Source organism: Penicillium taxi (assembly GCF_028828555.1).
Source record: "Penicillium taxi strain IBT 34144 chromosome Unknown utg000001l_segment0_segment0, whole genome shotgun sequence".
NCBI lineage: Eukaryota > Fungi > Ascomycota > Eurotiomycetes > Eurotiales > Aspergillaceae > Penicillium > Penicillium taxi.
The window spans coordinates 2,145,028-2,166,406 of NW_026643203.1; the positions used below are offsets into that span (position 1 = coordinate 2,145,028).

Sequence of the window (21,379 nt, forward strand, 5' to 3'; positions counted from 1 at the left end):
TTACCTAGTAACCCAATTATTCAAACTATTCATTCAAACTTTCATTTGATGATATTTAATAAGGGTTTAAAATTACAGAGTATGGGCTAAATATAGGAATTGGTCGTTTTGATTCTATACAGCTACAGTATATAAACGCGTCCTGCATAGACCTAATCACGTGACCGACGCGACCCGACTTGGAGAATCTAAGAATTACTAATTATTTCCATCTTCTTTCTTCTTCATTGATTCGTTGAAAAAAATCATCGGTCTCTCATACTTCCGGGTCCGTTGTGATAATGAATATCGAATGGAGAGGTCAACTAAAGGGGTTTCGGCCGTATTATTCGGCGTATACCAAACTCCTTACATTCGATTCGGTAAGAAGAATCATCCGAAATTGCTTGGCTAGAAATTCAACAATGAACGCACAAATCAAATGCTGCATGAAGCTTCAGTCACCTCAGTACCTTATAATCCTGCTGGTTTTCACAAATGCAAGTTGGGTACCCTAAAGCTTTGGCTGTCGCCGAGAATCTCTTGAGCTATCATGCGAACACATAACGAGCTCAACGACAAGAACAATCTAAGAACATTAACAAGCTATAAATCAGCAGCAAAATCAAAGGGGGAAGACTGAGCGCTATCTTATCTCAATTCTGAAATCTCAACGATGTATTAGACTCCAATTCCTCTTTCCAAATGTCTGGAGATGCTTGAAAACGACCAACTCCATGTACGAAAACTGTATAAGACATATTACTCAAGACTGAACAGCAATTCAAACGCCTGACCAGGGAAGAGCGCCCATTCTCTCGAACTTTTACAAATCTTCCAGTCCTCGCGACCACCATTGAGTCTCTTCGAGTGCTGGATGAATTACTTGATTTTTCAGTTCTCAGTACCGTATTTGGGGTGTTACTTACAGATGCTCAGCAAAACCGATATCATTTGGAAGCACATAGTCTGCCACATTCTCTTCCATCTATTCTTACAAGGATCCATGCTACATTACTCACCTTCACGTTCACATTCCTTCTGTCTAGGCACCTAGATGTCTATCACTATACAAGTTAAATTTCCAAAGTATATGTCCCTACTCTTTCTTGTATCTACGCTCCTCAAATTGGAATTTACCAAACCTAGAGGGTAGCAGGGGTTTCCGGGGTGGATATTTCTCCAGACAAATATCCTTTCCCAACAACATGTCATTACTACAACCAAGGCTCAGGAGCATCCATTTGGGTCCCCATATCGCATTAGCTCCCGATTTCCTCCAGGACTATTGGTCCGACTCCAATTATCAATCTGGGGCCTAGTTGCATAGACGTTGGAGGATCTATATACCACCACGTCTGTTGGAAATTGCTGAAAATTTGCGAGGAAACGAGCTAGTTCATTGTTGAACAAGTGCCAATTATGCGGGCCCGTACGAAAACCAGAATCCTTTCACACACATATTTGTGAAACGAACATTGGCGAACCACAAGTACCGGAGTGGGTTCAATGGGCATTATGCCACTACTTCCCCCTCGAAGCTACCCTTTGCTTCACTCGTGGACCCTTTGGACCATGGGTCAAAGCTACAACTATCTTCGCGAAATGGACTATATGTTGATTTGGCCATTGATTGTATATATATAGGTATGAGGGCCTTCGTAGCCACTCATGCTTATCAGAAGGCCTTCGACTCAAGGCACTTCAAGACCTCTTTCTCTATTATTTTCCTAGTTGGCCTTCTGGTGTGGATACTGCCCAGCTGGAATTTTCTGCACCTGCATAGGATGAGCAAACTGATGATTTTTAAATCTTCTCCAAGCTTAAAGCACCCACACGTCGACGCCTAATCCGCAAATTGACGCAGGGAGATCCTGATCTTAGCAATTTACCACGAGCTTGCTTCTTCGCCTCTCAGCACAACGCCTTGAGTCAGGACTTCTTGATGATAGCGTTGTTGACTATGTCTTCTGTCTTCGTTGTCTGGCTCACCTGTGCTCCTGCTAGTAGCAGGATCTGAGTATGGGTAGGAATCTAGGGCTATGAAGTCATGTGACATCTATCACTGCGGCTCCAACTACGAGAATCTTCACTATGAACTGTGTAAAGAAGAAGCGTCCTTCATATCATTGCTAGTTGATTTACCTGGGTATCTGATATAAGCGTTAAAACATGGCTCATGTCCCGAATACGCAGATCCACGGTTTCGGAGAGAAAGAGGTAATTGCATCAAGCAAAAAGGGAATTAATGAGATCAGCATAATGGGAATAAAAAAAAGGGAAAACACAAAATGAGGAGACAACATAGAATTGAATCTCAAGGCAAAAGAAGAAGACAATCAAAATGGTTTGCACTTGAGGCACCGAGGTAATCAATTTAGCCGAGTTCCCCTAAAGGTCCGACCTACTAGGGGAGAAAGGCATCTGATAATAGAAAAAAAAATGTAACAAGGATTGAATTTCCACCGTCAAAAAGCCCGCGTCAAACAAGATAAAGTAAGATACACAAGAAGAAGACAACCCTTCAAACAAACCTGGATATGCACAATAGCACCCGTGCACCGGACACAGAGGAGATCCTTTGTGTCCATGCTCAAGTGAGGTTCGATTGAAGGGGAAAATGAAAGCTCGTCCACGGCCGTACGGTTTTGAGTTTGCGGACTTCTGAAACCAAGTAGTTCAGGAATTAGGCAATTACTCGTAGAAATGGAAGTAGGCTTCACCGGTGGTAAAGCTGACCTGAAAGATTGAAGAAGATGATCAGTGGATTGTGCTAGGAGACGCGGGTTGATTAACTTACAGTGCAGCCGTTGGTACCACTGATCGCGCCGCTGGCATCGTAGAAAGTACCTTTACCATCGTAGAAGCATTCACCCTTGATGCCAGTACCAACAATCTTGACCTTGAAGTCAAGGTCGGCGTCAGTGGTGGGCTCGTTCTTGAACATGGACAACCAGGTGGTACCATCAGTGTATCCGACGCCAATGTTCATGGGGGCCCAGTTACCGACGGGGGCGGAGCCATCACCCCACTGGCAACCTACCTCAGTGGAGACTCCCTTGTTGTTGACGTAGTACTGGGCGGAAGTGTCCTTGTTCTCCCATTTGTAGTATTCGGCACTGTTGGGGCAGGCCAGGGCGTGGGTATCACCGGCGGTGGCAGACAGGGGAATAGTCTCGGATTCAGTACCGGGGTAGTCAGTACGGCAAACAGCGACATGGGTGCTCAATTTGTTGACAACGTTCACACCGCCGGTACCAGCAATGCAAAGTTTGTCGCTGTAATCGGAGTTGGTCAAGTGGAGCTTGTTATTCTTGCAAGTCAATCCACCGATAGACTCACCAGAGGATCCCTGAAGGGAGGGCCACTGGGTCTTCAGGTAACCGGGAGGGCATGCGTATGAGCACATAGCACCCTCAGTGCAGTTATCACCACCGGCGACAGCAGTGGAAATGCTGCTGATAATTTCATCAACGATGGTGAGGTACTGGATACCGGACCAGCCGCCAATTCCGAGGTAGTCGAGAGAAAGGGCGCCATAATCACTGGGGAAAGTATCACAAGAGAGCTCTCCGGAAACGAAGGTCCGGTCAACACCAGTGCCAGAGCTGGTGGCAGCGGCAGTGCTAGCAGCGGCCTCGGCGGTGCTGGAGGACTCAACAGTAGAGCTGCTGGAAATGGAGGAGATAGCAGCAGAAGTCTGAAGGAGTACCAGGGGGGCGATAGTGGAAGTTGCAGGGGCGGGAGTAGTAGTGGGGACGGAAGTAGTGGAGGTGGAGGTAGTAGAGATGGAGGTGGAAGTCACGCTGGCGCTGGTGCTTAGGGCAGCACATGCAGCAGCAATGGAAGGACCGAGGAACTCCAACTCGTGGTCAGCAAGGCCCTCGCAAGCAGCCTCATCGCTGATAGGCTGGGCGACACCGGATTCCAGGACAACGAAATCGTAGACAGTCGGGCCAGCAACCTCAATGGTGTTAGTCTCGGTATCGACGACGCGCTTGTGGAACTGGGCGTGACCACCGTGACCGTGGGCGGCCGCCAGGGAGCCCGCCGAAGCCAGAGTCAGCGCAAGAGAGTACTTCATTGCGTCGAGCTAAATCCGAATTGCGTGTTGAAGTTGTGGAACTGTGGAACAACAATAGTCAGTTCGTGATCATGATCGATTTGGTCCCTCGATACATCCAACATCCGAATCCACCCCCACCATCAGTCGCATTAAGATCTGACGAACGCAAGTCATTGCGCTGAAGAAGTGGAGGATGATGCAGAATAACACTTTTTCGATCCAAGAACATATCTTTCTTGAAAGACCCCATCTCTCTCATAACTCCCAAAACGAGGATAGAACGTACATTCAAATGACGGCAAGCCAGTCGCGCGGGATTCGATAGAAAGGGAAGTTCGAGAGAACGATGTGGTATTTTCGAAGTAAATGAGTGTAGGTAGAGAGAACGAATCCCTCAGGTCGGATGGGAAGGGAAAATACAGAGTCTAAGGCTAGGGAAAAGAAGGGAGAGAAGAAGTGGAAGTCGGAGTAAGAAGTACAGAGTAAAATGTAAAACCACAGGGGGAGTCCAAGATTTGCGGGCCAATACGACCATATTACAGGCTATTGGATACCGAAACATACAAGTATATAGTATCCACATTGACTTCCTTAACAAAAGGAGCAAAAAAGGGGCTTAATCTTGTCTCACCACGCAACAGTGGAGTCCCCGTATAACTCAGTGTTTTTCTAGGTATTTTTGTACTGTCTAGATCCTGTTTAAATTACAGCATTTAATCTCCTTTTAATGGTGAATCTTGGTCTAAACTCATTCTGGTATAGTACTTTACCAATTGCCCGAGCCCATCCTACGTTCAGTTTTGATTGTTTACCTTGAGAGATAGAGTGGGGTATAATTAAAATGACCCAGGTACTGTCCAATCAATGTATATAAGAACCATACAATATCGTTCAGGTACACCAATCAGATTTCTACCACTTCGGAATGTCCTGATGTATCCATGGGTATATGAGTAGCACTTCCAAGTTTCTATCAGCAATAATAATAACTATCGACTGCAACCTCTACTCTTAAGTACTGGATTAAAATTAAGAAAGTAGTTTCGGATTGATCTTTAGAGGGAGACCAACAGTTCAAATCCAATCAATGCTATGCAAGGTTAATCATGCACTCGTGCTGATCGCACGCCAGGGGGGTAATAATACCGATACTCAATACTCGATACAATACTCAATACTCAACACTCAACGAATATCATCGAAAATCTATTTAGTATACAGCCCTATGCAAATTCTGGGCTTTTACTCGCTACAATTACCCAATTTCTAATAGATATCCAAAAGAACATAGAACACACCCCGTAACCAGCCTATTCTAAGAAGTCGGTGAGTTCTACTTAGTATGTTAATTTCCTTTCAATAGTCTTTGATAGTCTTTTATGGCGTCTGAAAACCCCGGCTCTTGGTCCGCAATCCGCGTCATACTTCTTCTCACTACACACTCCTATCCCTCTAGTGCTATCCATCGGAGCTCTTATTTCTGATTTGATCAGAGACGCGCTGCTTGCGTGGCGCGCTATACTAGCGGTTCTGTTAGTTTAATGTAAGATTAGTGTGTACGACGAGTCTATCTGGTCTACTCTGTGGGGTGCCGGAACAATCTCTTTACTGACAACAGTCTGATTCCACCGCTCATAGGGGATGAAAATTTTGGAATCCTCAACGATCTAGAAGCTTTAGCCCATTCAGCCCAGTTAGCCCCACGCCCATTGGCACTATGTTAGTGCCTTCGTTAACCCCGTTAACCTTGGAACTATGGCGACACTCCCTCCAGCACTGGCCAACCTACGGAGGTTCATTTCACTCTGAGATTGGGGACGCGTTGACTTCTGTACCTTGCATGCTCCCTGCAGAGCTTTCATCAAACTGATTCTGTAACCAATCCTGCCAACTAATCCTGCCACTAATCCTATAAAGCACAGTCATCTACCTCGTGCGCCGATCCATCTATACGTATAAGCCAGTCCCCTAGCTTTCCGAATCCTATGCACTTGACATTTTATCCATATTATGTTCTCTTTCTTACAGTGTACTCTGGTTCAATTGCTCTATTGTGTACAGTAGGTGGAAGCAGATTACGGCTCACTCACATGGCTCGGCACTATAAATAGATCTCGGTAGTGCTTCAGTTAAACAATATACACTGTAGCTACCCGTGAGTATTTCGAGCTTTGAACAGTTTTAGAAACTTCGGTCTAGACCTGGGTTCAAGACATTATATAATATGCGAATGGCATTGCACTGTCAATCAAGTCAATTGGTCATGTAGATGAAACGTCTCCGGGTCATCTCAATTCATACGTAGGTAGTACCTAGCAGGATCCATCTGAGACCTCGGTAATAATGCAGTGGCAAAAGAGTTCCTTCCAACGTTTGAGCACAATGAGGTTCAAAGGTTTTCTGCAAGCCCATAGGTTTCTCTTATTACACAGCTTATGTCTACAGGTCCTCTTTGTAGATTCAGTAGACACATATTGTTCCACATTCTTCAACTTCTCTTCCAAGGTTTATTATGATATCGCCATCAAGTTGGTTGAAGGATACAATAACGCTGAATCCGATGGCACTGAAATCATGTGACTTTCACCGACTACATCAACGGTGCGAACAGTATGAGCAATTTAATGAAAATTGGCATTAGATGAATTTATGATGCATTGCTAATAGCCATGTAGCCAGCCAACCTCCAAGATCTTTCTTGTAGATGTGGCATTTGTCTTCCCGAAGTCGTATTATTTAGCTGGCTCTGACGGTATGATGATGATCCTCTACCTACTTAGGTAGGTAACTTCTGGCTAGTCCACGGGTCACGTTAGAGAATATGTCTCAATTTCCAATGTTATTTCTACTAAATCCACTCAACCTTGGCATCTTCCATTGTTCACTATCTCATTCTCGTTATAATTGAAGCAATGTCAAATTCATAGATGGAAATCCGGAATCCCATGTACAGGAGCTAACTCTAATCGCACCATTTCCTCGTTAACCCTTCAGCTGTCAAATGAGTTATGAAGCCCAATAATAGTGAATAGTTAGAGATATGGAAAATCTATCATTCTATAGGCGGTAGATTTCACAGAGCCATAGACCGACAACACAAGAAATACGATCTGTTCCATCAATTTACACAGAGCCAGAGCAGTATTAAAAACCAACACCATATGGAACGTCGTCCGGGTTTCACTCAACTAGCTCTCATTTGCGTCAGTTAAGTCTTAGAAGGCCATATATGGTCGCTAAGCCTCAAGGAAATCAGTTCCCATTAAAAGCGAGTTCTACGAGCTCTACGGAGCTGGCTTCACTTCTCTCTCCATCGGGAGCGAGCGTGACCCTAAAAGCATAGACGCATGCGCAAGCTGCTCTCATCCGCATTCGTCGCGAAGTCATTAGTCGAGCAAGAGGCCATTATAGTACACTTATAATTGTCTGAATGAGTATCCAAACCCCAGTTTGGCAGACTTCGATTGTCTATCAGACCCATTTTCAGTCGCTGGATTGATAAAAGCAGAATGAGGAATACGCTGGGCCCGTCCATCAGTCTTGAAATCATAGCATCTGATCAATGTAACTGGATCGGGCGTCCGTTCATAGCGTAGTACACCCTAGTGTTCCGATCAGGTTTCACAGCATAAGTCTCCCAATCAGCTTCACCGGTACGAAAGTGCTATCCAAAACATCCATCACTGCGAGCAAGTCTTTAAGCATAGTACGAATAGGGCGCTAAACATTGATTAGCTGGTATCTGTCTCTTACGAGCTTGCATATCAGGATAAATGATAAGTGAAGAGGTTCTTTGATGCTTGGTAGATTGGTTGATATGTACGCGCTGTACTTTCACAAGTCAATATGTCGCACCTTCGATTTCTAAAATAATCACGTGCTGAAGACAGCTGCCTCAGGCGGCAGATCGTCGGTCTGGACTGCCAAGCCCGGACAAACTGCCACCGCCTTCCGAGATTTTTTTTTTGAGTCTCGATAGCGTTACAGAAAAATTGGAGTAGAGTCTTCAACCCGCAAAAATGGTCTCTACTACTACTCTCACATCGAAGGTGGCTTCAGGTTCACCATACCAACTGGACCAACCCCAGGTATGTGATCACGACAACGAAGAAAAATTAAATACAACACTCACTAACATACGGCAGGTCCTGAAAGCTTCCTCCGCACTGCTTAAGCACATCAAGTCAAACCAGGACGCGAAGGAAAATTTGGCGACAAAGAAGACTCTGATTGGCGATAATGACTCCGATGACGAAGATTCTCCCGCTCACAACGAGGCTGTGTGGCTGGTCCTCACCACCAAGAAGCACGTCGTGGATAAGAACCGCCTCAAGCCTGGCAAAATTCCCATCCCGCACTCCTTGAACTCCTCGCCCTCTCTCAGTATCTGCGTGATTACCGCCGACCCCCAACGTGGCGTTAAGGATATCATCGCCGATCCCATATTCCCCCAAGAACTCTCCTCGCGTATCGAGAAGGTCATCGGCTTTTCCAAGCTGGCCGCACGCTACAAGAGTTTCGAGAGCAGACGCCAATTGCTCTCTGAGTATGATGTTTTCCTTGCTGATGACCGTATCGTGACCCGCCTGGTGAAGACTCTTGGAAAGACATTCTACAAGTCCAGCAAGCGCCCAATCCCCATTCGCATCTCCGAGATCGAGAAGGTTGATGGAAAGAGGGTCAAGAAAGACCCTAAGGCGAAGAAGCCTGCCAAGGAAGACCGTAGCGCTTCATTTGCTAGCCCTTTAATCGTTGCAAAGGAGATCGAGCGGACGTTGAACTGCGCTCCCGTGCAGCTTGCACCCTCTACTACTGCCGCTATCCGTGTCGGATCCTCTAAGATGACCGCCGATCAGCTGTCTGAGAATATTGCCGCTGTCGTTGACGGTATGGTGGAGAAATTTGTCTCCAAGGGCTGGAGGAACATCAAGGCGCTTCATGTGAAGGGCGCAAACACCATGGCTATGCCCATTTGGCTGGCCAGTGAGCTGTGGGTTGAAGATGAAGATGTTGTCGAGACACTCCCCGAGGTCGAAGCCAAGCCTAGCAAGAAGCGCAAAAACGCTGGAGAGGAGAAGTTGCTTGAGGAGAAGAAGACCAAGAAGACCAAGTCTGCTGAGGACGAGGAAGAGGCTTTGCTTGCCACGGCGCGGAAAGAGAAGCTTCAGAAGCTCAAGGCCAAGGCTCTTCAGGACGGTGAGCCAGTGGCTGTGTCTAAGACCACCAAGAAGAAGACAAAGTCTACCACCTCATGATTGCGAGTCCTACTTCAATTTTTGCCTAGATAATGTTCTGCATGTAAAGGTATATTCGGCGTACAAAATATCACGTGTGTCTTTTCTTTCTTCTCTTCAATATATCTTCATGTCTACAAAGAATACTATTTCGTTCATTTGAATCTACCATATTTTTTAAACGCCTAAATTAAATTCTTTTTTTCTTCTTGATATACTACCTAGGTATTCTTTAACCGAGTCCGACCTCGGGAGGCCGGTCTTGGCGGTCCGACGATAACCACTTCAAATCACCGACAATCGCCAAGATTTCTTCTGTCCCACTCTGAGCGTCATTGGAAGGGAACACCAGTTCTCTTCACTTAGTTGTCACCATGATTCCAATCGCTAGATATTCAGTGCTACGGGCTGCCCGGTCCCAAATTCAACCAACTCGTACTCTGGGACAGTCGGCGCTTGCCCGCCTTCTTTCGACCCTCGCCGTCCTTGAGCAGCGTGATGGCAAGCTGCAGAACTCATCACTATCCGCTATTGTGGCAGCACAGAAGCTTGGTGGTCCGGTAACAGCCTTCCTAGCTGGAAGTGGTGTCAAGGGCACCGCTGCTGCCGAGGCGGCCAAGATCCAAGGCATTGAGAAAGTTATTGCTGTGGAGAGCGACGCATATGAGAAGGTATCACCTCTTGCGCTTTTTGTTGTACCTGGAAGCAGTGGCTAATACGTGAAACTCTACGTATTCAGGGTCTTCCGGAGAACTATGCCCCGCTCCTCGTCGAGAATATCAAGAAGGGCGAATACACTCACATCGTGGCTGGTCACTCAGCTTTCGGTAAGAGCCTTCTACCACGTGTTGCTGCTCTCTTGGATGTTCAACAGGTTTCGGATATAACCGGAATTGAGAGTGAGGACAGTAAGTACTTCTCTCGAGACATGTGAGTTTGACATGTGATCGGCCTCTTAACTAAGAATATAGCCTTTGTTCGTCCCATCTACGCCGGTAACGCCATATTGACCGTTCAGTCGACCGACAGCATCAAAGTGATCACTGTTCGTGGTACTGCCTTCCAAGGGGTCGAGACAGAAGGTGGCTCTGCCGAGATTGTGGATGGCGTGGACTCAAATGCCCCCTCCCAGACCGAGTGGGTGTCCGAGGAGCTGACCAAGTCCGAACGTCCTGACCTCTCCACTGCAACCCGCGTTGTGTCTGGCGGCCGTGGTCTCAAGTCCAAGGAAGAGTTTGATCGTATTATGATTCCGCTGGCTGACTCTCTTGGTGCCGCTATCGGTGCTTCCCGTGCTGCTGTCGACAGTGGGTTCGCCGACAACAGCTTGCAGGTTGGACAGACTGGCAAGAACGTGGCTCCTCAGCTTTACCTCTGCACTGGTATCTCCGGTGCTATCCAGCACTTGGCTGGTATGAAGGACAGCAAGGTCATTGCTGCTATCAACAAGGATGCCGATGCGCCTATCTTCCAAATTGCTGATGTTGGCCTTGTCGGTGATCTTTTTGAAAAGGTGCCTGAGTTGACCGAAAAATTGAAAAGCGCTTAGATACCGCGGGTCAGCCTCTAGGTAGGCTATATTTTGATTTATTTGCCATAATTGATTGAGCAATTTGGAGGTTTTTTTCCCTTTGTATGTTCAATATTATACCACAGGTGAGAAGGCTGGAGTCGTCGGGCCCAGTCACTCTGCAATATAATAACAAAGAATTTTATGTCTGATACAAGGAAACGTGAATGATTTTCAAATATGTATACTTCATTGAAGACATTCTTCTGTAATAGCCATCATCTATAAATGGTGGAAATTAATCGCTAAAATGGGACTAGTTTCTAAGCCTCAGGCAGTAAATTGGCCTGTTCGCGCAAATCCGGGCGCGTTATCGACGCGTACTCCGTACTATCAGTTACTAAGACCAAGTGCAATATACCCTTGACGTTTGAATGAATTTCTCATCGCCTCAGTTCTTAACCTCTTTTGATCCTGCCCTCGAACTCCATTCCGACATTGTAAACACCGCTAATCCTCCCTCCGAATCTTGCTTCGACGACGATCTTGAGGCGATCCATACAGAGCGTCAACAGCAGACACGCAATAAAGTCGTGATACAACACCGCGCCTGGAATTTGTCGGATGTGTTTCGTAGTGACGACGAAATAGGACCTAGTGAGATTTCCAGACATCACTGAAATCCTAAAGCCTTGTTCTAATGCGATTGTAGTTACCCCGACAAAGGCCGCTGTTCAGACTCCGCGAACGACTACTCGAACACCAACTCAGAGTTTGGTGTTTCTTCCATCGTCTCCTCCAATTACAAGAATGCCGTTTATAGCATCACCAGGCGCTATGGCACACGCCACTTCTAACGACGATCCACAGAAAAGAAAGGCCGTGGAGGCCGACGAAAACTCATGGCAGGTTGAACCTAAGAGGCAAAGAATGCTAGGTGGATTCGTTGATGACGATGATGACGAAGACGATGATATTGCAGCCCTTAGAGACGAGCAATTGAAGAATCAATTCGAGCTGCAGGAGTACATCGGGCCCGAGCCAGCAGACATTCACGATCTAGAGCGGCCAAAAATAACTACGGACATCTCCCAGACGGCCGATTCTACATCTCAGATAGTCCCGACATTTCAGTGGGAAGCAGCATCTCGGCCCGCGCCGAGGAAAGTCCAGATCAAAACCTGCTCAGGCAGAACACATCAGATCCCCATTAAGAAAGCACAGGCTCCTGTTTCCTACGAGCGTTTGATTGCCAGTCGCTCTGAGGTAACTCAGGGAAGAGCGACAAAGAGCTACTATGGCATTGAAATCCATAAAATGCTGGATGATGTATCAAGAGAGGCGAAGGCCACTACATCAACACCTCGACCTCCTGTCCAGCCATCCGTCGAGAATCCCGAAAGAGATGTCAGACAAAAGAAGTCGGATGGCATGATGTGGACGGAGAAGTATCGAGCTCGTAAATTTACAGACTTGATTGGAGATGAGCGCACTCACCGCGCGGTTCTCCGCTGGATGAAAGGGTGGGAACCGATCGTGTTTCCAGGTCTCGCTCGGTCGAAGACAAAGAATCATGGCCTTGGCAATGACCAGGAGGATGACAGCGAGGAACGAATGCACCGAAAGGTCCTTCTTCTGAGTGGACCTCCTGGTCTCGGAAAGACCACTTTGGCGCATGTCTGTGCCAAACAAGCTGGTTACGAAGTGCTTGAAATCAATGCTAGTGATGACCGCAGTAAGGATGTGGTCAAGGGACGTATACGAGATGCTCTAGGAACGGAGAACATCAAGGGCTCCAACGTGGAAATTGGCGAAAAGAAGGTGCGCCGTGCCGCAAGGCCTGTCTGTGTGATTGTGGATGAAGTTGATGGTGTCGTTGGAGGCTCGGGAAGTGGCGGCGAGGGCGGTTTCATGAAAGCCCTGGTCGACCTTGTGTTGCTCGACCAGCGAAATTCTAATCGAAGCGCTGAGAATGGCGGGAAAGGTGGCAAGAAACGAAAAGGAGATAATTTTCGTTTTCTTCGGCCTTTGATCATGGTTTGCAACGATCTATACCATCCCAGCCTTCGGCCACTGAGAGCTGCGTCTATTGCTGAGATGATTAACGTTCGACAAGCCCCAATGGAAAATATGGTTCAGCGTGTGAAGGATATCTTTGTTCGAGAAGGGATTCCATGTGACGGTGATGGCGCCCGAAGGCTTTGTGAAGCTTCCTGGGGACTAGTAAGCAAACGGCAACGTAGCTCGAAGAATTCGGGCTCTGCGGAGGGTGATATTCGCAGTGTCCTTGTTGCTGGAGAGTGGGTGGCGCACAAGCTTCGGAACGAGTTTTCTTCGTCGGCGAGATTGACTCGAAATTGGCTGGAGCAACGAGTCCTCAGTGCGTCAACTGAAGGTAGCTCTTTCTTCAAGGAGATGAGCCGAGGCGGAGTGCGTGAAATTGTGAACCGCGTTTTTACGGACGGAGGTGGCTTTGATACTCCTACGGGTATGAGCTTTAAGGATCAATTTGGTGGTGCCAACGACCGACTACCCGTCGGCGTGGCAGATCTACGAAAGCGACATGCTATCAATCGACTACGAGAGATGGTGGATGCTAGCGGCGAACATGACAAGTGCATTAATGACTGCTTCGCCGCATATCCCATTCAGCAATTCCAAGATGATAACTATCTCTCGAAACCAGGTGCTGCTTACGACTGGCTCCACTTCCACGATACAGTTTCCCACAAGGTGCATGCTTCTCAAGAGTGGGAATTAGGACCATATCTGAGCCAATCTGTTCTTGCCTTCCATCACCTCTTTGCCTCGGCCAGGGGTAAGATCGAGGCCCCTGAAAGGGCGGAAGATGATGATACCGAAGAACATCCATTTTCCGGCCCGAGAGCAGACTTTGCCGCGTTCGAAGCACAAAAGCAGAACCGCGCAATCCTGAACGGATTCCATACGTCCTTCTCAGCTCCCATGACTAGATTGTTCCGGTCAGGCGACAATGTAACCACCGAGTTAATTCCGCATCTGGTCAGGATGCTTTCGCCTGATGTCAAGCCAGTGATCGTCCGCGGTCAAGGCGATCAAAGGAGCACAGCTAGCGTTCGCAAAGAATCAGAGCGTGTTCTTGTCCAGTCTGCTGTGCGAGTGATGGCAGGAATGGGGGTGACATTTGAGAAAGTCCGAGTGGAGCATGAAGGTGGAAGTCACGGAGGATGGGCCTACAGAATGGAGCCGTAAGTGAAGACCCAAACTATGGAAAGATGAAGACTAACAAGACAATCAGACCCATTGACGAGCTTGTGGCTTTCTCCCAAGCTGGAAGTACTTTGGCTTCCACTAGCAGCTCTGCGCCTGTTCGTTACGCCGTTCGTCAGGTATTAGACCAAGAGTATCGCAAAGAAATAAAGCGCAAGCAATCTGACCACATGTCTACGGCCAGTGGGATACCTCATGGAAAGGTAGCTGATGGGCGTGACGTCGTTCAAAAGGCGCTGGGAGAAGGCGTTGTCAAGCGTGATTTCTTTGGGCGGGTGATTGATGAGCCCACGCCCGTCAACGGCTCAGAGGATCGTCAAATAGATGACACCTCAAAGGCCGGAAGGAAAGTGTGGGTTACATACCACGAAGGATTTTCCAACGCGGTGCGTAAACCTATATCGATGAATGAATTATTGGTTGGGCTTTAAGCTGCCCAGGTGAGCATATTTAGTGCTTTTTTTTATGATTTACGCAGGATCCAGGTAGAAGGATGAGAACTGGTCAATGTTCATGTGTAAATAGGTATAATTCAGATACGAGTCAAGCCTAGAAAAGTTTCTAGTATATAGATCATGAATTGATCAAACTGAAATTCACTTCTTAGACTTAGATAATATTCAAGTGGAAGAGGCAATAACATGCAAATGGATGTATATGAAGGTCAGGTGAATTATTGTCAGCCTTCAAAGGTTGAAAGCAACGCATAAATCGGTAGATTATTATAGAATAGGTATCGTGAAAGTCATTCCATCGACCTCAAATCGGTAGGCCACTATCGAGTCGAAAGCGTGGTATCAATGAAAGTCGCAGCAGCAGGAACAAGCGTAAGAATTGGCAACGGAGGGATTGAATCTAAGCTCAGGAATTAAAAGGTAGTTTCTGAGCTTCCAGTCTAGCGCACAACACTGAAGTATGTTGCGACAGCCTCGTTGTGTAACGCCTTCTTAGCGTTGTATTCGCCCGAATGTTTGGAAGGCTTCGGCTCAAATGATAGCTTAGAGCTTAGCGAGGACCATTTCTTGCTGAGGGATGAGCGAGCAGTGGTAGAAGTGTCGAAGGACTTGACTGAGCTTGCGACGGACTTGGTTGTGGAAATGGGCTTTGTTGTGGAGGTTGTGGATTTTGAGGAGAACATGCCCAGTGTAGCGGGTCTGGTATTTAAGCCGGCCATTTTGATAGTTTGATGAAGTTGGAGATGAGGTAGAGTAATGGATTGTTCTGTAGAAGCTTGATAGTGGAAGATTGAGGTGATCGAATGAGGAAGTATGAATATCAAGATGTGAAAGATCTGAGCTGGATGTTTTGAGTAAACGACAAAGCGAGGTCTTTATATAGGAAGTACATCTGTATAGTTCGGAGTGGAAGTCCGAACTTAAAAAACTCTATAAACCCTCGTATCCACTCCTTCAATATGAGTCGAGGCTAGCTAAACACGACGTCACAGAACCCATTCGGAGTAAGACTCGGACTAAACGGACTTCTCATGAAAGACCAATCCTGCCATGCACGTAATAGTTGATTACTCGGTCAATACAATTTTGTCCGTCAAGCCTTAGCCTAACTAGGTAGTTAAGTCCGTCCTCCATCTACTAAGTATGCCCGAAGGACCCAAGACCAAGCCCTCTCGGCCGGGGCTTATCACACCAGCTATCATACCACTCACTACCAATGATTTAAAAGGGATAGTTGATCCATCTAGCCAGTTATTGACTCACTGCCTAGAAATGTCGACATAATACGAACGCCCTTCCGATGTCAATTTCTGACTCACTACTGTAGTTGAAGGAGCGGGCTCCGGATTCGGTAGGCCTACAGTTGCGCCTCCTCAGCTCTAGACCTTGGCATCCGCTATTTACCCGATGAGGTCCATAACTAGTACTCCGTACTTTAGCCCCACATACTGAATCTAAAGAAGAAAATTTCCAACACGTGAACCAAGGTCTGCTGTATGGAAGACCTAAAATAGAGGGCGAGACTCCTTCGCGGCTACCAGCGGGCGTAATGACAATTATATGACACCAGGTAATGTAGTTGAATGGATTCTAGAATGGTATACCTAGGCACGGAGTGTAAGTTAACGAACGGAATGAAGTAGGATTAGCTGGCTGTTTTTAATAATAGGATTCAGGTTATGCCAGATTAACCACTTCTCAGGTACCTTCTACCTAGGTAAGGAGTAATGGACTGTTCGATATTGCCTAGGTTGTTCTAGCCATGAAGAATACATCGGTTGACTTTGATCATTTGATCTTCAATATTCTCTAACAATGAATAGTCTCAAAGTCACAAAAGTTTCTCAGATTCATGTTTTCTCTGTAGAAGGTTAGTTGTGTTGAATATCGGAGTTGTTCATTCCGATATGCAAAGTTTTAGTCCGACGGGTAGTCCGACGGGTATCGGAATGGAGTCACTCATACCACCCGACGAAGAAAACTCTTACTTTGGACCCGGGGAGAACTCACATGTACTTTGAATCATTCTAATTCGTTATTAGCCCCAGGTAGGTATGTTCTCGGCTCAAATTTTGAAGGACAATGACCTCGGGTGATGTGTTCTTCCAGAGGTCATGATATGTTCATAGAATAGAAGTAAGAAATGAATTACAAAATTAAATCCGAGTATAGAGAATACATGTCACAAGCGCCAATCGCTTCATCAAGATCATGTCATCATCGTTTTCAAAGACTGAAGGGAGACGGGTTTGATGAGGTAGTCGTCAATACCGGCTAACTGGGCTTTCTTTTGCATTTCAGCAGAAGCGACCCCAGTAACGGCCATAATGCGAGCTGGTTCTAGTCTGCTCTCCTTTTCAAATTCACGGATTTTGCTCGTAGAAACGAGGCCATCCATGACCGGCATGGAGAGATCTAGAAGATGATTGTTAGAAACTGGCTCTTCAGAAATATGAGCCATGGACGAACCCATTAGAACGTATTTGAATCGTTTGGTTGACTCCTTGTATTTCTCCAGCGCAATTAGCCCATTGGTAGCAGATTCGTAGGTGCAGCCAATTTTGTTCATGAATGTAGCTATGATCTGAGATTGAAATCGTTAGCATATAAACTGAGGTTGATGAGGGGAAATAAAGGCTACCTTCAAATTGATATTGTTATCGTCAACAATAAGCACGTGAAAATCGTTTTTATTGGGTAGTTCGGGTATGACAGGATTAGGTGGTAAGGGACCCAGTATTGTTTGAGTTGAAGTTGGGGAGTCTTCTTCGGGAGATTTTTGAGTCTCAATTATTTCAAGTATATCAAGAGGAGGAATGAGCTCTGGAGCAAACGTTGTTTGAGAATGCTTTTCTGATAGGTTGGGATCAAAGTCGGCTTCGTTAAAGAGGGATTTGATGGCATTTCTTAGTTTTCGAGGACCATATCTATGATAGGTTAGTGAGAAAAAACGAGAACAGAGATTCAGGATACACACGGCTGAGATATCCAATTGAAAGGTGTCTTGTCTTTCAATTTTTGAGATTTGTCTCCAAGCACAATGAAAGATTTGAACATCGTTTGGTCCAAAGAGAAAGGGTCCTCTTGCATCAACTGATGCAGTTTCGTTTCCTCAATGATCGCAACCTTCCCATGGGCCTCATCAATGGCCTCGACGAACGAGACGCTCCAATTCGGTTGCGCCAAAAAAACATTGCTTAGGAAGCTTTGAATCGACACTTTGCGCTTTGATTCTTTACTTAAGTTGCCAAGAGGTTCGCACATGCCTGGGTAATCATCGAAGCCGATGAGGCATGCACGAGTGGCTGGGATGGATTTGGGCAAGTCATAGTTAGAACTTGTGGTTTCTGCAATGCCCGAGTCGAAGATGTGGATAGGTACGGTGATGTCCACTTGCGTTCCGACTCCCAATTCGCTTTTTACCTTAATATCACCTCCAAGGAAGCTCACGAGCGAGTGCACTATACTGAGTCCAAGCCCCACGCCTTCTTGAAGAGAATCCTCCTGAGCGAACGGAGAGAAGACTGAGTGTTTTAAAAAGTCAGGAGATATTCCACAGCCCGTATCTTTCACAGATAGAAGGACCATTTTAGGTTCAGTGTTGGGCTCTGTGATGACATTGGACAGAGAGACTTCGATAAATCCGTCTTGCGTCCATTTCATGGAGTTGCTGACCAGACTCATGACGATTCTTGTCCAAGCACCAGCCACTGAGCGCACCTTGAAACTATTCAGTTCCTCGATCCGAACGATGACAGTAAGAGGTTCAATACTGGTTGTATCATGAGAGGCCGATGAATATATGTCCTTGGACTGGAAGATGCTCTTTTTGCCCATCATCTGCGAGGTATATATCATTTCGGTCGCTTCTTCTACCAATGCCCCTAAATCGAAAACAGTGATGAACCTTGAGGGATAGTCGCTGTCGAGTGTATTGGATCTTGTCAGATTGTTAATCTTTGTAAAGTCCAACCTATGAGATAGTTAGTATGAGCATGTACAGACAGTAAAGGCAAGACAAACAGATGATTCACAACGTCTAACAACGCCGAGCCGCATGATTCAATCATTTTGAGCATATCTCCTTGAGCAGGCGAAAGATCCGTTTGCTGCAGTAGTTCAGCGTTGCCGAGAATCCCGTGGAGTGGAGAACGGAGCTCGTGGCTAACAGAGGAGATAAAATCGGATTTTGATTTCTCTGCGATCTCCCATTCAGCCCTGGCAACTTCAGAGATGATTGAATTGCTGAAAGCCTTGAAGAAGCCAAGCTCTTCCAACCCTAAGGCACGCTCTTTGTTGCTCGACCAAACTAAGGTCCCGGCCAGCCAGCGGGATTTGTTCCAATCCCACAGAGGCAAAAAGAGAACAGAATCAACTTCTGGCAGTTGCTGTGATAATTGAAATGTGAGTTCATGGAGAGTTTGCAACTCAGTGCCAGCTTCGCCACCTGCATTACCATAGGAAAGATAGTCTGCACCATCATCCCGATCGCTCATATTGAAAATCTGGCCGTGAGGAAAAACCGTAATCATCTTCTGCAGTAGCTCCTCTGTTACGGCGACTCTACGGTCTTTATCATCGGCACTACTTTCCGATGAACTCCTAAGGGCATGTCCGAAGCTATCACATAGCTTTTTCCCTTCTTTCAGTTTTGATGGATCTGGTGGAATGTTATTTGGGAAGGTTGTGTGTAGAACTTTGGGTAGGGGCTCCCAAGCACCGAGGGTTTCAGATGATACGCTGTGATTGTTAGATTTTTTGTAAGAATAGGCAGGGATGACGGATAACCCACGTTCCAGAGTTACTTCGATATGCATCCACAAACAATACTCCATCGAGTTCCATTGAGCTTAGAAGAATAGTACTGGCACGGGAGAAGATTGAAGCGATGCATTTTGAAATGACTAAGTCGGATTTGGTCTTTGAAGATTCAAGCTTGGCACTAGTATCGTCAGATGCAGGTTGAGTATCGGGATTCCAGAGGTCATCCAACATCTTCTCCCGCACTGGCGTGAACCCCACCATGGGAGATGTCGATCCCGTATTTTCGGAATTGTCATAAGAGGATGATAGTGATGTTTCTTCGTTACTGTCTGATGGATCGAAGTCCTCAGGGGTGCCTCCATCGTCAGCCGATGGCTTGGAATGAACGGGTAGATCGAATAACGGGGCAGCCGGCTGCTCAGTTTCAATCAGTTCTGAATGACCGGTAACAAATTCTGTTACTCCCTTAACTAATTTTTCTGCACGACGATGATAGTGTACAATTCGAGTGTTCTCTAAATGTTGAGCTATGGCGTCCGCAACTTCCTGTAGCGAGGCGACCTCAGTATCCCCAAAGACGGAACGCGGGCTATCATCCACGATGCAATACGAGCCTAGTACATGTCCAGAGGGGCTGAACAGAGGTACTTCTGCATAAAAGCGCATGTGAGGCCATCCGACTACATAGGGTCGATCTCGGAAGCACTCCTCCGCTGTGAAATTGCGAATGATATAGCGGGTTCGATTGGCAGTTATGTTGGGAGTATCGATCTCCATTGCGTTATCCACGGATGTGAACAGTTTGATTGTATGGGGGCATACACCCCAGGCGAGATCCAGAGAGATGAAACCCAAATATATGCCATCGTCGGGTAGATGTTGGTCTTTATTTCGCAAAGATATAGATCCAGTCGCCTCAGCAATGATGAGTTGATTCTGGCCATCGATGATGGAAACGAAAGACCTGTTAGCCCCAAACCGAAGGACGCCTAGTTGTGCTATAGCATTTAGGGCGATGTCAGGAGAGAGATTTGCGACTCCAGGCTGTTCATCTCCCTGTGGGGCAGATGAACTGAAATCTTTTTCGGAGTGATTGAAGGTACAATAATATCTATGTACAGAGAGCTTAGCATCAAATGAAGCTGGTAACACAAGCTGAACAGGGGGTAATAATCACCTAGAAAGTTCACGGATGCGGTCTTTCTCAGCCTTTGAAGGTGGAGGATGATCTGGCCCGCGGGCGGCCGAAAGAGACATACTTTCATTCCAGAAAAAAGACTACTGTACTGAAAAGGAAATGAAGTTTCTTCAGGAAAGCGGGGGAAAGAATAAGGAATTAGGATTAAGCATGAAAAGTTGGCTGTCAATTGTTTCAAGGTTCTAACACCGGATAACGGTGATAATAAGCGACGGGAACTTATCGCCATAGGTAGCGAAGGTCTCGACCCACCATACCATCAAGGGTTTCGTTCCATAAAAGTGGAGTGCTCACAATTCAATCTCAAACTTATACGGGGCAGGATGATAGCGTCTAGGTATGTGAACAGCGATGAGTTGACTAGTACTTGAGTTAATATTAGTCAGAAATGAAATGAAGTTTGTGTTTTCATCAATTGAAAGCTGCCAAAGATGTTGACTTAAAGTTTCGATGATCTTTTCACTTGAGATTCGATATCGTAATCGGGTCACATGGTTAGTAGATGACCAATCGGGTCACATGTCTGGCTAATCGGTATATCAACTCACGTGAATCCAGATCAGAGTAGTTCGCTTAAAGTATCATACTTATGTTTGACTACAACTCTTAATCAATACTTACAACTCAGAAGATCCAATACCAATGTATTATGAGCTTGTCCAGGTGGAAGATGGAAGGTGGAAGGTGGAAGCTTAGAAGGATTGAGATTGTCGAGTCGTATGCTAAGGTTATCTAGGCAAGTAAATAAGTGAACTTGCACAGTAGGGAGGGGCTCGGTAACTCGGTATTTGCATTTTGGGGTCAGAGCTCCACAACGGGAACTAGTTATACATAGTGCGTCGTATCTCGGCATCGGCGTTATTTTCAGCGCGATTACAAATTCAAGTTTGAAGGATGCCGAATTTCAAGTGTGAAGGATTCATT

The 21,379-nt window shown here is 46.3% G+C and overlaps 6 protein-coding genes across 6 annotated transcripts; 3 read left to right on the top strand and 3 right to left on the bottom strand.

Moving 5' to 3' along the window:
• Positions 1-2,673: 2,673 nt before the first annotated feature.
• sun1 (SUN family protein UTH1) lies at positions 2,674-4,063 on the bottom strand (the record flags this gene model as incomplete). Its single annotated transcript, XM_057203446.1, has 2 exons — positions 2,674-2,718; positions 2,780-4,063. 2 exons carry the CDS (start codon positions 4,061-4,063, stop codon positions 2,674-2,676), a joined length of 1,329 nt encoding a protein of 442 aa, XP_057067519.1.
• Positions 4,064-8,064: 4,001 nt separating this feature from the next.
• N7495_000777 (uncharacterized protein) lies at positions 8,065-9,300 on the top strand (the record flags this gene model as incomplete). The annotated part of the gene is made up of 1 exon (XM_057203447.1): positions 8,065-9,300. One exon carries the CDS (start codon positions 8,065-8,067, stop codon positions 9,298-9,300), a length of 1,236 nt encoding a protein of 411 aa, XP_057067520.1.
• A 353-nt stretch (positions 9,301-9,653) lies between these two features.
• On the top strand, positions 9,654-10,828 carry N7495_000778 (electron transfer flavoprotein subunit alpha/FixB family protein; the record flags this gene model as incomplete). The annotated part of the gene is made up of 3 exons (XM_057203448.1): positions 9,654-9,950; positions 10,019-10,187; positions 10,251-10,828. 3 exons carry the CDS (start codon positions 9,654-9,656, stop codon positions 10,826-10,828), a joined length of 1,044 nt encoding a protein of 347 aa, XP_057067521.1.
• Positions 10,829-11,223: 395 nt separating this feature from the next.
• Positions 11,224-14,469, top strand: N7495_000779 (putative sister chromatid cohesion factor (Chl12); the record flags this gene model as incomplete). Its single annotated transcript, XM_057203449.1, has 3 exons — positions 11,224-11,446; positions 11,502-14,016; positions 14,067-14,469. 3 exons carry the CDS (start codon positions 11,224-11,226, stop codon positions 14,467-14,469), a joined length of 3,141 nt encoding a protein of 1,046 aa, XP_057067522.1.
• Positions 14,470-14,933: 464 nt separating this feature from the next.
• Positions 14,934-15,212, bottom strand: N7495_000780 (uncharacterized protein; the record flags this gene model as incomplete). The annotated part of the gene is made up of 1 exon (XM_057203450.1): positions 14,934-15,212. One exon carries the CDS (start codon positions 15,210-15,212, stop codon positions 14,934-14,936), a length of 279 nt encoding a protein of 92 aa, XP_057067523.1.
• Positions 15,213-16,702: 1,490 nt separating this feature from the next.
• On the bottom strand, positions 16,703-20,514 carry N7495_000781 (uncharacterized protein; the record flags this gene model as incomplete). The annotated part of the gene is made up of 7 exons (XM_057203451.1): positions 16,703-16,908; positions 16,963-17,077; positions 17,135-17,420; positions 17,471-18,466; positions 18,517-19,233; positions 19,286-20,368; positions 20,435-20,514. 7 exons carry the CDS (start codon positions 20,512-20,514, stop codon positions 16,703-16,705), a joined length of 3,483 nt encoding a protein of 1,160 aa, XP_057067524.1.
• Positions 20,515-21,379: the final 865 nt, after the last annotated feature.